Source organism: Tyto alba, unplaced genomic scaffold (genome assembly GCF_018691265.1).
Source record: "Tyto alba isolate M040663 unplaced genomic scaffold, T.alba_DEE_v4.0 Super-Scaffold_42, whole genome shotgun sequence".
Lineage (NCBI taxonomy): Eukaryota > Metazoa > Chordata > Aves > Strigiformes > Tytonidae > Tyto > Tyto alba.
The window spans coordinates 34,799,100-34,812,955 of NW_024881318.1; the positions used below are offsets into that span (position 1 = coordinate 34,799,100).

Here is a 13,856-nt window from a genome sequence, read left to right on the forward strand (position 1 = left end):
TTAAATTTGAGAATCAAATCATATTTTTAGAAGATGGTTACTTTAAATTGTAAACTAAAATTGATTTGGCTTTCAAGAAAAGAGAAGTTTTGTTATCTAGGGTAATTCATTTCCTAGTTAAAAAAAAAAAAAAAAGACCAGACTGAATTCAATAAACAAATGTATATATGTGCACAATAACTTCAGGGGAAAATAAATATTTTTTTATCAGATGTTTAGTCTCTTTCTAAACATCTTTAATTACTTTGTAGTTGTATTTGAATGGAAAAGTAGAAGAAACAACAAATGTTAATAGATTTCTGCTTCTATTTTGCAAAGAAATCATATTCTTATATTCCAAAAATGGTATATGGTGAAGAGACACAAATGAAAAATGTTTCAATTCAAGTGAAAAGATATAGTGGAAAATGGAGAAAAACATTACTTTGCTCTAGTCTGGACCACTGCTATAGTTTGAGGGTGGCATCGGGCATCTACATAGAATTTCCTTCTTTTGTTGTGCCTGTTAGAAAGAAAAGGAAAAAAAAAGAAGTTTTGCATATCAAGAACATATTCTTTTCCATGGAAATAAAATTAATTAGTTTTCTGAATGTGAGTTTTCCTAAGTTAAAAGATAGTTGTAAATTTTGGTTATCATAACCAAATAAAGTGTAAGATTGAATGAAGTTTCTAGTCCATTTAAAATAAGAAAGTTCATTTCAGACACTCAAAGAAAATCGTACTTGACAAAATTAAAACAGATTGTGAAACAGAAAAAGGAGCCAACTTAGGAAGCTGCAGAAATGCCTCTGCATACACATACACTTTTAAAGGAATACAATTGTGGTCTTTAATACATATTTTCAGTGTTGCCCTGGATAACCAAACATGAGCCATCAAAATAGTAAAATGGAGACTAAGACAATTGCATAGTTATCTCTGGTAAAGATGATTTTGTGTCAGTGATGCTTTGAATAACTGAAGTTACAACACAGTCTTTGCTGTGTAATCTCCTTCCTGATATACAGTCCTTACAGTGAACCTTCAGGCATCTCTCAGATTTCATTCGCTTTGCAGATACAGATACCTGAAAGTAAATTTAGATATACCAGTAACAGTTTCACTTTCAGCAACTTAGGACTGATGTACTTCACTGGTTTGTAAAGCTCCTTTTAACCACTAGTGGAAAAAACCCAATTCATATCTTCAGTGTTCATGGACAGCAGAGATTCATGCCCCAGACTGTTAGGTTATAGGGTAAAAGTTTCTCTGCGCACCCTCAGAGAAGCAATAGCAGGTGAGGAGCGCAAATAATAATACCCCGTTCCTGCTGCTCCCAGGCTCATCACAGCAGATACCGACCCATTAGAGACCCATCTCTGCAGGTGCTGAGGAGGCCCCAAAGCAGGTGGGAACCCAAATTAAGTAACTAACCCAGGCAGACACTGTCTCAGGACCCCCCCAGTGGGGAAACATTATGGGAGGCAGGGGAAGAGCATTTTGGGTTTATTATTAGATATTTAGGGGAAAAGGGATACTGTTAAGTGATTCAAGGAGGGAGAAGTGTAAGAAAATAGTGAGTAAGGCGGTGAACATGGTCATATACAAATAGTTGCTGTTTGAAGCACTTGAACCCAGCTAGTGCAATCTGCCCTCTCTTCTTGTTAAATTAATTTCTGATTCTTTTTAAGATCAAGGGACTCTGTATTCTGGGGAAGAGGGGAGCGTATAGCTGTCTGGGTAGCATCAGACCATGGAAGAACCACATGTCCATGGTGCAGCAACTAGAGTGACCAGAATGAGTGGACTTCAGTGCCAGAAACCTCAGCCATAGGAGCCTCTGTGTCTGTGGTGGTAGAAGCTGGAGCAGCTGTGTGTCTGGGTGCCAGCAGCCAGGCTGGTACAACAGTCAAGGCAACCAGACTCTCTCCAGTAGGTCCATGTCTCCCTTGTACTGGGGAGCCCAGAACTGGACACAGCACTCCAGGAGTGGCCTCACCAGTGCTGAGGATGGGGCAAGGATCACCTCCACTGACTTGTTGGCAACAATCCCCTTAATGCAGACCAGGATACCATTTGCTTTCTTTGCCACCAGCACACATTGCTGGCTCACATTCAACTTGGTGTCCCTCAGGACCCCCAAAGGCTTTTTCTGCAAAGCTGCTTTCCAGCCTGCCAGCCCCCAGCATGTACCCCATATGCCTGGGGTTGTTTCTTCCCAGGTTCAGGACTTTGCACTTCCCCTTGTCGAACTTCATGAGGTTCCCTGTCAGCCCATTTTTGCAGTCTGTCAAGTTCCCTCTGGATGTCAGCACAACCCTCTGGTGTATCAGCTGCTCCTCCCAGTTTTGTGTTATCAGGAAGCTCGCTGAGCATACACTCTGCCCTATCTTCCAGATCATTAGTTGGACCTAGTGTTGTCCCCAGATTACGCCATTAATAACTGGCCTCCAACTAGACTTCATGTCACTGATCACCACCCTCTGATATGCCATTCAGCCAGTTTTCAATCTACTTCACTCTCATCTAATGCAGCCCATATTCTGCAGCTTCTCTGTGAGGATTTAAGGGAGATCATCAAGGTAGGCAATACCCACTGCTCTCCTCTCATCTACCAAGCCAGCCATTTAACTGTAGAAAGTTATCAGGTTGGTCAAGCATCACTTCCTCTGTGTGAATCCATGCTGGTGACTCCTGATCACCTTCTTGTCCTTTACTTGACTGGAAATGGTTTCAAGGACTAGCAGTTGTTCCATCATCTCCAAGGGATCAAGGTGAGCCTGACCAGCTGGTAGCTTCAGGCGTACTCATTCCTGCCCTTCCTGAAGACAGGATTGACATTTGCTTTCCTCCAGTGTTGAGGTACCTCTCCCAGCCTCACAATGACATCAGGTGGCTCCCTCAGCACTCATGGGTGCATTGCATCAGGACTTGTGTATGTCCTGTTTGCTTAAGTATTCTGTAACCTGACCCTCCTCTACCAAGACTAAGTCTTCCTTGTACTAGACTTTCCGCAGGTCTCTAGGTCCTTAAGTTTGTGAAGGCCTTAGATGGCCAAGTTAAACATTCACATCAACACTGGGAACTTCTCTGGGGACTTAAAAACATGAGCTATAATTGTTCAGTGATCTGCTCACAGTAACATGGCCACATTCAACTTCAACACCCTGACCTATCCAGGTGACACCTCTCCTACACAGGAGACACACCTTTCAAAGTCCAAAACTCCTTCCTGTTGTGATTTAACCATACATTTAAACATAGTACCTGTGACATAATTGCATGGCTTCTGCAGCAGCTGTCCCCTCATCCAGCAAAGATGCGTTAGCCACATCCATTCCTGTGATATCACACACTATAGTCTGGTAATTTAGCAGGCTCTCCAGCCTGCCTTGGGAGACCTCAGGTTGGTAGGGAGTATACTGGGTAACCCTGTAAGAAAAGAATTCTGAATTTTGATCTAGGAAAATAAATACATAACAGAATTAAGCCAATAGGTAACTGAACTATGTCATAGGCAAAATAAATTGTAAAGCATAATTCACTAACATGAAAGTTTGTTAGAAAACAGTTCATTTTAGATGGCAGTGATTCATTACCCTCCTGGAAGCCTCAGAATATTTGTTCTTCTGGTATTGACTTGGCTTTTTACAGGAGAAGAATTCTATTTCTCCATCTTGAAAAGAGAAATTTTAAAACAGATGTGTGAGTGCCTCTTGGGAAAGGGAGAGGAGAAGTAGGTGCTGAGTGTGGGAAAACTGAGTCAAATCACAATATTCAAATGAGAATGTTTAGTTCAATCATACCTAGGTATTGCCATTATCTTCCAATACTGTTTCTGAAGCCCATCACTTTCCAAGTCTTCTCCACTCTTATGGGAGGAAAGGCACTCGACATTTCACAGGATCAAGCCCAGAAATAGGCAATTTCTTGTGAAATGGCAGTTTCCACATATGTTAGTGAAGGGAAGTGAGACTGATGTGACTTTTATCTGTTGTCATTTGGAGAACAAAACAGTAGAAGCAACATAAGCAGTTCCTTAGAAAAGCCAACAATCTAAGGGAAACACTCCATTATAACAGTTCAGAAACACAAAGCAGCATGGGTCTGTGTAGTACAATTTCTGACAGAGATTGGCCATGATATTTTGTTGCAAGGTTTGGACAATCCAGGCCTGTGATCAGACTGCTAACAACACCTGTGTTATGAGAATGACCTTGAAGGGTTGTGTTGTGAGGAACTGTATCTGTTAATGAGGAATTTTCTCAGCTATGTATCTGGCTACGCTAAGCACAAATATGCAGCAAACAGCAAGATGCTTGCCTATCACAGCTTCCCTTTGAGGGTGTGATAAGGTGCTTATGACCAATAATCAAGGGGTATGGGGTGCGTGAACAGTGGGTGCTTGCTTTGCAGAGGATATAACCAAGCGATTCGGGCAATAAAGGGGGACGACATGTAGCCGCATCGGTGTGATTGTCGTTACTCGGGCCACTCTCTATATTATTATTATTGGGACCCTCTTCATTTGGCGCCCTGAACAGGGACCCTCAGATTGACTAGGATGCTATATAGCCTCTGAAGTCGGATGTTTAAATACAGATTGAAGACTCCACAGCATCGAATGAACTTTCGATTTGGGAGCTGAGTTGCTGCGAAAAGGAGACGCGAGCAACCGAGTCAGCTGGCTGACTGACCCTTGGCAGGAGGTAAGACCGCGATGGAAACGGACGCGGCAATAAGACTGCTCCTTAGCATGCTCTCTAAGAGAGGTGAAAAAGAACGAGATGTCCACAATCTGGTTAAGTGGGCTAGAAAACGGGTCAGAATGAGCGACCCCTCGCTAATATTTAGCCAACAGGAGTGGCGCGAAGTAGGTGATTTATTGTGGGATGAGACTATCACTGGAGGCAGTAAAGGCAGTGAGGCACGTCAGCAAGGGCTGGTCTGGCGAACGCTCATAAAAGCTCTGGGGGAGATGCAAGCTGAAAAGAAAATAGCCGCTGCTGCTATTGAGGCTACCGGCGCTATACCATCTCCACCGGTCCCTTCCGAAACCACTTGTCCGTCCCGATTAGCCACCTTCTTCGGGTTTAATCAACAGCTCCACTTTATTAAGGGCATGTCACCAAGTATTCCTGTTCGCTCCACCGTGCATGAAGCGGCAGAGAAATCAGGCGGTGCGGGAGCACGAGGGGCAGTGCCCGCGGAATGCGGTGCAGTGTCTGGCTCAGAGAGTGAGATGGCGGCTATGTCCGAATTAAAGCAAGAGAGTCAAACATCAGAAAAGGACAGTGACAGAGTCCAAGAACTTGAAAGAAAATTACAGAAGTTAAGCTACAGAACAGAACTCTGCATTTACAATTACAAGAAAAGGAAGCGCTGCCGGCAGCCCCGCCACACCCACTCCCGCCACCCTTACCAGAACCAGCTCCGCTTTTAGCTCAGTCCCGATGGAGGGGGGTGATTCGTGATGCCTTGTTAGAAGGGGACTGGCATGCTGCTGGAGTGTTGGCTTGCCCAGTAGTGACAACGAATGGGGGACCTAATTGGGAACCTCATGATTGGAAGATCTTGAACCAGGCCAAACAAACTGTGACCACTTATGGGCTATGATCTGAGGCAGCGAGAGACATTATACAGTTCATTTTTACAGCTGATGTTTTGTGTCCAAATAATAGTAAGCAGATAGCATCACTGCTTCTATCATCATCACAGTTTTTGTTGTGGGAAAGACTGGAAGAGACTAGCGGTACCAGAAACCAGTGTTCCCCAACAACAGAGAGATGCACTATACGGAGTGACAGCTCAGATGCTAATTGAGGACGGACAATATTTGACAACAGCTGCCCAATTAGCTCTGCCGACTCCGGTCCACCAGCAGTCACAATCATTGGCTCATCGTGCATTGTTAGTGGTACCAGATAAGAAGAAAGCACCATCGTATGTAACGGTGCAACAGGGGGCCACTGAACCATTTAGCCAATTCGTCGACCGACTCCATGCAGCGTGGAAAGATGCTCCGGAACTCACTGAGGGCATGCAGACACAGTTGTTCCGTGCACTAGCTTTTGACAATAGTAATGCAACCACCAAGCACCTAATAGCCACACTCCCACAAGGATTGGGGGTAGATGACATGTTGCTGTTAACATCTCGGGCTGAGCAATCGAACCAAGCTGCAGCTTTCTCAGCAGCCATGAAGGAAACTTTCCATCAACCATTTATGGCAATGGCTGCTGCGTTGAGAAGTAGTGGAGGACAGCCAAAGAGGCAGCTGGCTAAAAGCAGTCAGACCACGGGCGCATGCTATCGTTGTGGTGAGACAGGTCATTGGAAACATAGATGCACCAAACCTGTTTGGTGCCGTACCTGCAATACAGATGCTCATGCAACTATGGCCTGCAGAAAGTCGGGAAACGGCAGGCGCAGCGCGAAGGGACCTCATGTGACGACACAAGTCCAGGTCTCAACCCCCCAGGTTTCCTACTCGACCACACACCAGCGACCCCAGGAAGCCTCGGAGTTGATGTGACAACAGCAGTAGTGACCACATTAACCAGTACTTCTGTGACACTTATACCAACCACAGCATACGGACCTTTGTTTTCTAGAGATTCCCCAGTGGGTGGGTTATTAATTGGTCGATCGTCGACGGGAAAGCAGGTCGTTGTTGTGCTCCCTGCTGTCATTGATGCAGATTAAACAGGTCAAATCCAAATTATGGCATATGCATTACAACCACCGGTAACCGTTCCAAAAGGTAGTAAAATTGCTCAAATTGTTGCTTTAGAGTCAAAACATCCCTTGCATCCATCACTTCTGAATGGTCCTTCTGACATTCGAGGAGACACAGGTTTTGGGTCAGCAGGATATGATTTGTTTCTAACACTTGATTTAAATTAGTGACCATAGCAATGTCTTGGAATCAGTGGATGGTTAGCTAGCTTATTAAGAGAAGGCCTTCGCTTGCTTATTTACTGTCTGCTTGTATTTTTAGCTGTCTGTCTTTGTATTTCATGAATATGAAAAGAGCTGACAAAGGTTATGAATCAAGTCTGGATTGTCCAAAAAGAAAAAGGGGGATATGTAGAAGAATTTCTGACAGAGAATGGCCATGATATTTTGTTCCAAGGTTTGGACAATCCAGGCCTGTGATCAGACTGCTAACAATACCTGTGTTATGAGAATGACCTTGAAGGGCTGTGTTGTGAGGAACTGTATCTGTTAATGAGGAATTTTCTCAGCTATGTATCTGGCTACGCTAAGCACAAATATGCAGCAAACAGCAAGATGCTTGCCTATCACAGCTTCCCTTTGAGGGTGTGATAAGGTGCTTATGACCAATAATCAAGGGGTATGGGGTGCGTGAACAGCGGGTGCTTGCTTTGCAGAGGATATAACCAAGCGATTCGGGCAATAAAGGGGGACGACATGTAGCCGCATCGGTGTGATTGTTGTTACTCGGGCCACTCTCTGTATTATTATTATTGGGACCCTCTTCAGGTCCGAAGGTGAAAGGCAAAAAGAGATCAGACTCTCCTCTCACTGCTGGAAGTTCAGGTACAGAATTCCTTGGTTGTTCAGGACAGACTTTATGCCAGTTTGAATTCAGAGTAGCAGCCAGAAACAAGTGATAAGTGGGAACACTCATGGCCTCTGTTTTCTATCAGTGGAGGAAGACAACAATCTGTTTTCTGAAAGGGCAGTAGTAAGCCCTCGACTTCTGAAAAATGCTTATGGGTGAAGGTATAATCTTTAAAGAGAGACTGAAGTAGTTGGAAGCTTAAGTCACATAAATTCAATAGAAGGTGAGCAATGAAGATTTTAAAAGAACAGGCTGGAGAAACTGTGGTATAGAGCAAGATGAGAGGAGCAATAAAATAGTAATACAAGAGAGAAGGTAGGAAAGAAGTCCTGAACAAGAGAACAGATGAGCTAGAAAGAAGGACATCATAAGTGAATTCAAAGTATGATGCCAATGAATTTACTGTCTATTTAAATGACATCTGATCAAATTTCTCACATATACTATTCAGTATAGTGACAGAAAGCAATAGCTATACATCAAATAAGATAAATATTGATGATTTTGCCAAATATTGAAGGTTTTTCCTTTTTATTAGCCAAGTCTAACATTAAGTTACTTATCATCATATACTTGACTGCATAGTTCAGAAGTGAGACTATGTCGTGGGCTACATGCAACACTGCTCATCCCAATAGCATTTTTTTTTTTCTCCACTGCTGCTAAACCCAGTTTTCAGATTGTCAGATAAACTTGCAGCCTGGCAGTATAAAGATTTGTTTTCTGAATGGTCCCCCTGCCCACTCAGTTCTCAACAGTAAAAAGAGTTATTCCTAGCACCTTCGCATGAACCATTAGTTTTCTTGCTTAAAAGAAACTCTGTACTTCAAGTTCACAATTTACCTTCTCATTTTATTTCAGCTAAAGGCCTTTTTTTTTGCACTGTAATTTGCAGGAGGAACTAGAAGGAGACTAATAACAATTAAAGCATTGAGATTAATTGAAATGCATTAGAGAAATATTACTCAGTGCAAGAGAAGAAAAATAAAATCAAGAATCATTGGTTAGTACTTGCCAAAATAATCAGTTAACGGAAGTGTGATTTTAATTAAAGGTGACTATACTGGATTTATTATTAATTTCAACAAAAACATTGTTTCATTAAACCATTACTAATTAGAGGTTGATGCAAATTGAGAAAGGTAGAAAAAAAAAAAGAAAAAGGAAAAATCAGTAGTAGAGAAGCAATACTTCACATTAAACCCGTAAATTTTGCTAAAGGACATTAAAGTTGTAGCTGTTCATGTGGTGCAAAATTATTTTGTTTTCAAAGACAGAGCATCTTTCTTAAGACGTGGCTAATGTTCACAACCCCTTATTTGATGAGAACACCCTTTCCTAAGATTTTATCTATTTAAAGATAGACTTTGCAATGAACACTTCCAAGCAGACCACTCAAATCAACCTATTAAAAAAGCCTCAAGAATTTCCACTAGTAGTTTATGCTCAAATGATTTTTTAAATTAAGATTTTATGTTGTATAAAATAAAATTTAAAAAAATCTATTCTTAAACTGCTACTAAGTAGCTGGTACTTTGAGGGCTCCCTTGAATAATTTCAGTCCTACACCACATAGTTGGGATAGTACACTATATTACGAAACATAATTAATGAAGCTTTGTGATTTTGAAATTATGGTTTTGAATGGTAACACACTTGGGTTAAACACACTTGGGTTGGTTTTTTTTTTTTTTGGAAGTTTGGTTGGCACTGTCTAAACATCTAAATCTTTTAATACAATAGTTCTACTTCTCCAATAATTTATTCAAATAAAAGTGCTTTAGATTGTACTCTGACTTCTGCCTGAATCTATACTACATTTTAAATGTCTTTTAAAAGTAATTTAAAAGCAAACTCTTTAAAAGTAAAAGTAATTTCTAAAGTAAACTTTTACATATATCAAATCTCTAAAAAGCACACTAAAATTTCTAAAGTAAACTTTTACATATATCAAATCTCTAAAAAGCACACTAAACTTCTCTCATTCAAATCCTGCCTCTCTTCTGCCTAGGTTTAAGTGGCTATTCTGCACATAATTCAAGTCTAGTACTGCCATTAAAATAAAGAGGAAGAATTACCATCATGGCAAGGAACACAGCTGCTGCTTCTTGTTCAGTCAAACTAGAGGAAAATATGATCCACAGTCAGCATCTGTTCTGACCAAAAGTACCTGGGAGCAGACAAATGCTCCTGAGCTAATTAAGGCAGATGGGTCATGACACAAAAGAAACCTTCCATGAGAAGTTTGTGGCATCTTTCTTAAGCCAGTGTCTAACATTCAGGATTTCGGTAGTAAGTGGCCTCACTTTTTCTAGCTTTTGTAACTCTTTGCTTTTGTTTAGTGTTTCACCCTTTGCCTCATCCTACTCTCAGAAATACTTGTATGAATACCAGCTTCAAGATATCAATGAAGATTTCAAAAGAAAACCTGGCATCAAAGCAAGAAGCATCTAGGAAGCATACTTTCAGCCAAAAGCTAAGCCACTCATCAAAAAAACCTGGCTTGTGAAAGAGCAGAAGCCTTCATACTTGAGAGTTGGTTTTGTTGTAGGTTTAGCAACAAAACTAACAAACTACACACTAACTGCAAGATTAACAGTTATGGTTTCTTTATGCTAAAGATAGCTCTTGCTTCCACACAAAGATTCAGAAAACCCCATTATTAAGCAATATTCAGTGAACTGGTTCTTGATTAGTGTTTGTAGGCGTACACTCAAGATCTAAGACTAAGCCTAATTTATTTCTTAATATGCAGGAAGTTCTAGCAAAACAGTTCACCATATATCCTCCTCAGCTATCTTTCTCTACACTTTGACTGAATCTCTGGAAAGTTAATGTATTTATAATCAACACAATACTTTTATCTTTTTATAAATTATGTTCTTGCAGTTTTAGACATCTCCAAGACTAATCTCATGCAATGTCAGATGTAGAATTGATTTGGATTTCCTGTTATACAGAACATTCTTTCTGAGATCTCACAATTAATAAGATGAAACAAACTTAAAGTAAGGACTGCCCACTAGTAGAATTTAAAACCGATATACATGAACCAAAGAAAAAAGATAATTCATACATCTGACAACACTGGAAAACTGAGACTAAAGTTCAGTCCTGTCTACATTAAATTTATAAATTATCTGACTTTTATGAACTAGACATCACTGTTAAAGGCCAAAGCTGCAAAAAACCAAAACAAAACAGCTGTATTTAATTTAAATATGCACATATATGAATATTGTAGTGTAGAAAGATCCTAGAGTAAAGCTGTATAACTAGGAGCCATCCAATAACATGCAATTCCATCCAGCCTGCAAAATTCCATGACATACTGTATATAGAGTTCCAGATGCATCACTTGGCACTTTATGCATCTTTGAAGAGCAGTTATAAGGGTGTTCCTATAACAGTATCTTACCCATGGGCTTGAGAAAGCTGGATAATCTTATGATAGAGCATGGAGACATGCCAGTTTCCACTTGAAGCATAAACACTGAATTTACTGCCAATTTGGCATGCTTTGTGGTTGCTTGTGCAACTTTCTGTATCCAGCCTACAAGCAGAAAACAGCTGTGTAATGTTTGTCAGAGTTTTGCATGGTATGCAGTAATTTTCAGAATGCAATGCACAAGTGCTGAATGCTACTAGCTAACAAGTTTAATAAATTACACTACTGATGTAAAGATTGCAGGTGTCCTTGGTACAGGTACTTTATTCTTACATATTGAATGTCTGGGAGCAAAGGAAACAAGTGAGCTGTACTTTGGAGACCTCTGCAACATGCTCCATTGCAGCATGACTTTAAAGGCCTTCTTGATTTTCAAGGCCTGATAGATATTTTTACCCATTTAAGCCCCCAAAGTAAATACTACAATGTTTTGGCACATATGTTAATAAAAATTCTGTATTTAAGCTGATTTCTGAAACCAAACATTCTTCACATCTTCAGTTATTCATTTTTGTTCATGGCAGGGCACAGAATTAATTTGGTGTGCTACAAGGGAAAGAGCTCAACACATTGGATGTGACAAAATTGAATGAATATGTTAATATGGGGTACAGCAGAATAAGGATTATGCATACATATGAACAAACATATGACAGGCATTCATACACTTGAGGGGTCAGTGCTGAAAGGCACACAATTGGTCATATACCCCAAAATATATCCTTCTGCCTGAATTTTAGAGTTGAGATGTTCTAAGGATAAAGTAAATTACACATTGGTCTGCTCTTTATTTGTCTGGAAAAAACAGGCTAATATTTTTGCTGATATCAACTAAGTAGTTTATGGAAAATACTTCTAAGACTTCCGCCCCATGTTAGTAAGAAATTGTTAGTCACAGATTGCTAGGAACAAGGAAGTGTTGGGAGCCAGTAACTAAGATCAAAAGGAAACCAAGTATCAAAATAAGGGCTACTTCTCCTATACCTTCCCTGACTATGTCAAAACCCTCATGTAGGAGACCGGAATTTTAACTGCAGTATTTCAGGTCCACAGCAGAAATTTCTCTGCTTGTTCGCTAACTTTCAAAGTGTTCTTTGGATAAAAAGGTATCTGAAAAATATCTTCCTCAAGTGTTTTGAAATAGCTTCTTTCACAAATACAGAAGTAGTTGAAATTGAATTCAGAATGAAAATGACACCTTTGCTCTTCTAAAGCTACCACTACAAGAAGTTCCTGAATGCTGACTTCCCAGGCACTTAATAGTGCATAGTTTTGGTCAGACAGTTTTATCTCACAATAATTAAGCTAGTGACAGTTTTTATTATGAATAGAGATACTACAGATCACTGTCCAAATGCTTCTAAAATTTTTGAAACTCCAGCAGTGTTGAACATTTTCTTAACAAAATCTGAGATTTCGAAAGACTTCTGCTATAATCTTCTAAAGAAAGCAGTGTGGGTCAGTAGTCTCATTTTCAGTCAAAAATCCATTTTGTTCTAAGCAGTTTCCTCCTGAAATCTACCTCTTTGCGTTCTACTAGCAAGTCCAATGTCCTAAATACTGTGAAGTCCTTCACTTTTGTGTTCACAGATTTCTACAAACAATATTTTATAAGCTTACATTGTATTCCAGTGCAAGCCTTGCTCTAAAGAAAGCCAAGCAATAAGAAACCACGAGTCATGTGAGAGGGAGAATTGATCAGAAACAGTAAACCTGCACTTGCAGAGTTTCCCTTGGAGCTGCAATGTGAAGTGTGTTACCACCAAAAGTGTTACACACTCAGCAGATGCAAGGAGAGGTTTGAGTTCTTAAGCAGCTTCCAAAAAGTCTGTATAGCTGCTTTTGCATACATGCAAACACATATACACCCTCTCCCCAAGAAATATTTTAGCCTTCATCTTAGCCATCTAAAAGTTTAGCTTTTAGCCAACTAGCTTGACTTTACTGGACACTCCAAGAACAGATTTCTAGATAGACTCTCACAGTTGTTTCATTAACACTACACAATTCTTTAGGATTTAAAAATACACAGTTCATTTTGGTCCACTTACTTGTTATCTGTTCTTATTTTTGCCTCTAACAACTGATCATTTGTTTAGTGGCACTGTACTGAATTGTTTAGATTGCATATGTTGCAAAAAGTGGGTGGGGATAAGGCCAAATAAAGCTTTGTGCAGATGTGCTGCACAGATTCCTTGAGTCCAAACAGTGCAACTTTTTCATTAGTTCGAAAGTCTGAGATGCAAATAGAACACACAAGTCTAAAAATACCTGGACTTGGAGGTCTACAGATACACAGACTCACTTACGGAAAACTAAAGTACAAAAATATAGCATCTAAGTAACAATGGCTTTTCTACACTAATTTGACGCTTTGATTGGTTTGTGTTTTTTTTTTTTTTAATATATACACAACTTTTCAATGCTGCTTTTATTAAAATTAAAATTACTCAGTAATAAAGTTATGTTATTATTTTAATACAGTACAAAAAAAAAAAAAGGATGCTACTGACTAGAGATAAGGGAATTTCTAAACCCAATGTGACAATGCAGGGTATCAGTGGCATTCAGTCTCTTAGAAAGTGAGGCTCCACGTTAAATTTAGTTTTGCATCATTTCTGAGACACAGTTCTTTACTGAAATGCCAGTGCTGAGTATTTATAAACATGCCTTAGTGCCTTTGTCAGGAAAAGTCCATCAAAAAGTCCACCAGGAGACAAAACACTGTTATTATTTAGATTAATTCTGTTCAGAAAATCTAAATCAATGCATTAAAGTATTTTCCTTCTTAGATATAAACAAAAACAAACAAACAAATAACCAACCAAACAAACCGATAAC

General features: G+C 39.9%; 1 protein-coding gene across 2 annotated transcripts in view; it reads right to left on the reverse strand.

Moving 5' to 3' along the window:
- The window catches only part of GLDC (glycine decarboxylase), a 51,046-nt gene that overhangs the window by 26,676 nt on the left and 10,514 nt on the right, over positions 1-13,856 (reverse strand). Inside the window, exons 1-3 of one of the 2 annotated variants that reach the window (XM_033003749.2) lie at positions 10,986-11,089; positions 3,247-3,411; positions 425-502 (exon numbers count right to left, since the gene is read on the reverse strand). In XM_033003749.2, the coding sequence (XP_032859640.1) occupies positions 425-502; positions 3,247-3,411; positions 10,986-11,026 (284 nt within the window). In that variant the 5' untranslated portion in view covers positions 11,027-11,089. Of the gene's footprint in view, positions 1-424; positions 503-3,246; positions 3,412-10,985; positions 11,090-13,856 lie in introns of those variants that run through there. The other variant, XM_042804770.1, reaches the window with a different exon arrangement.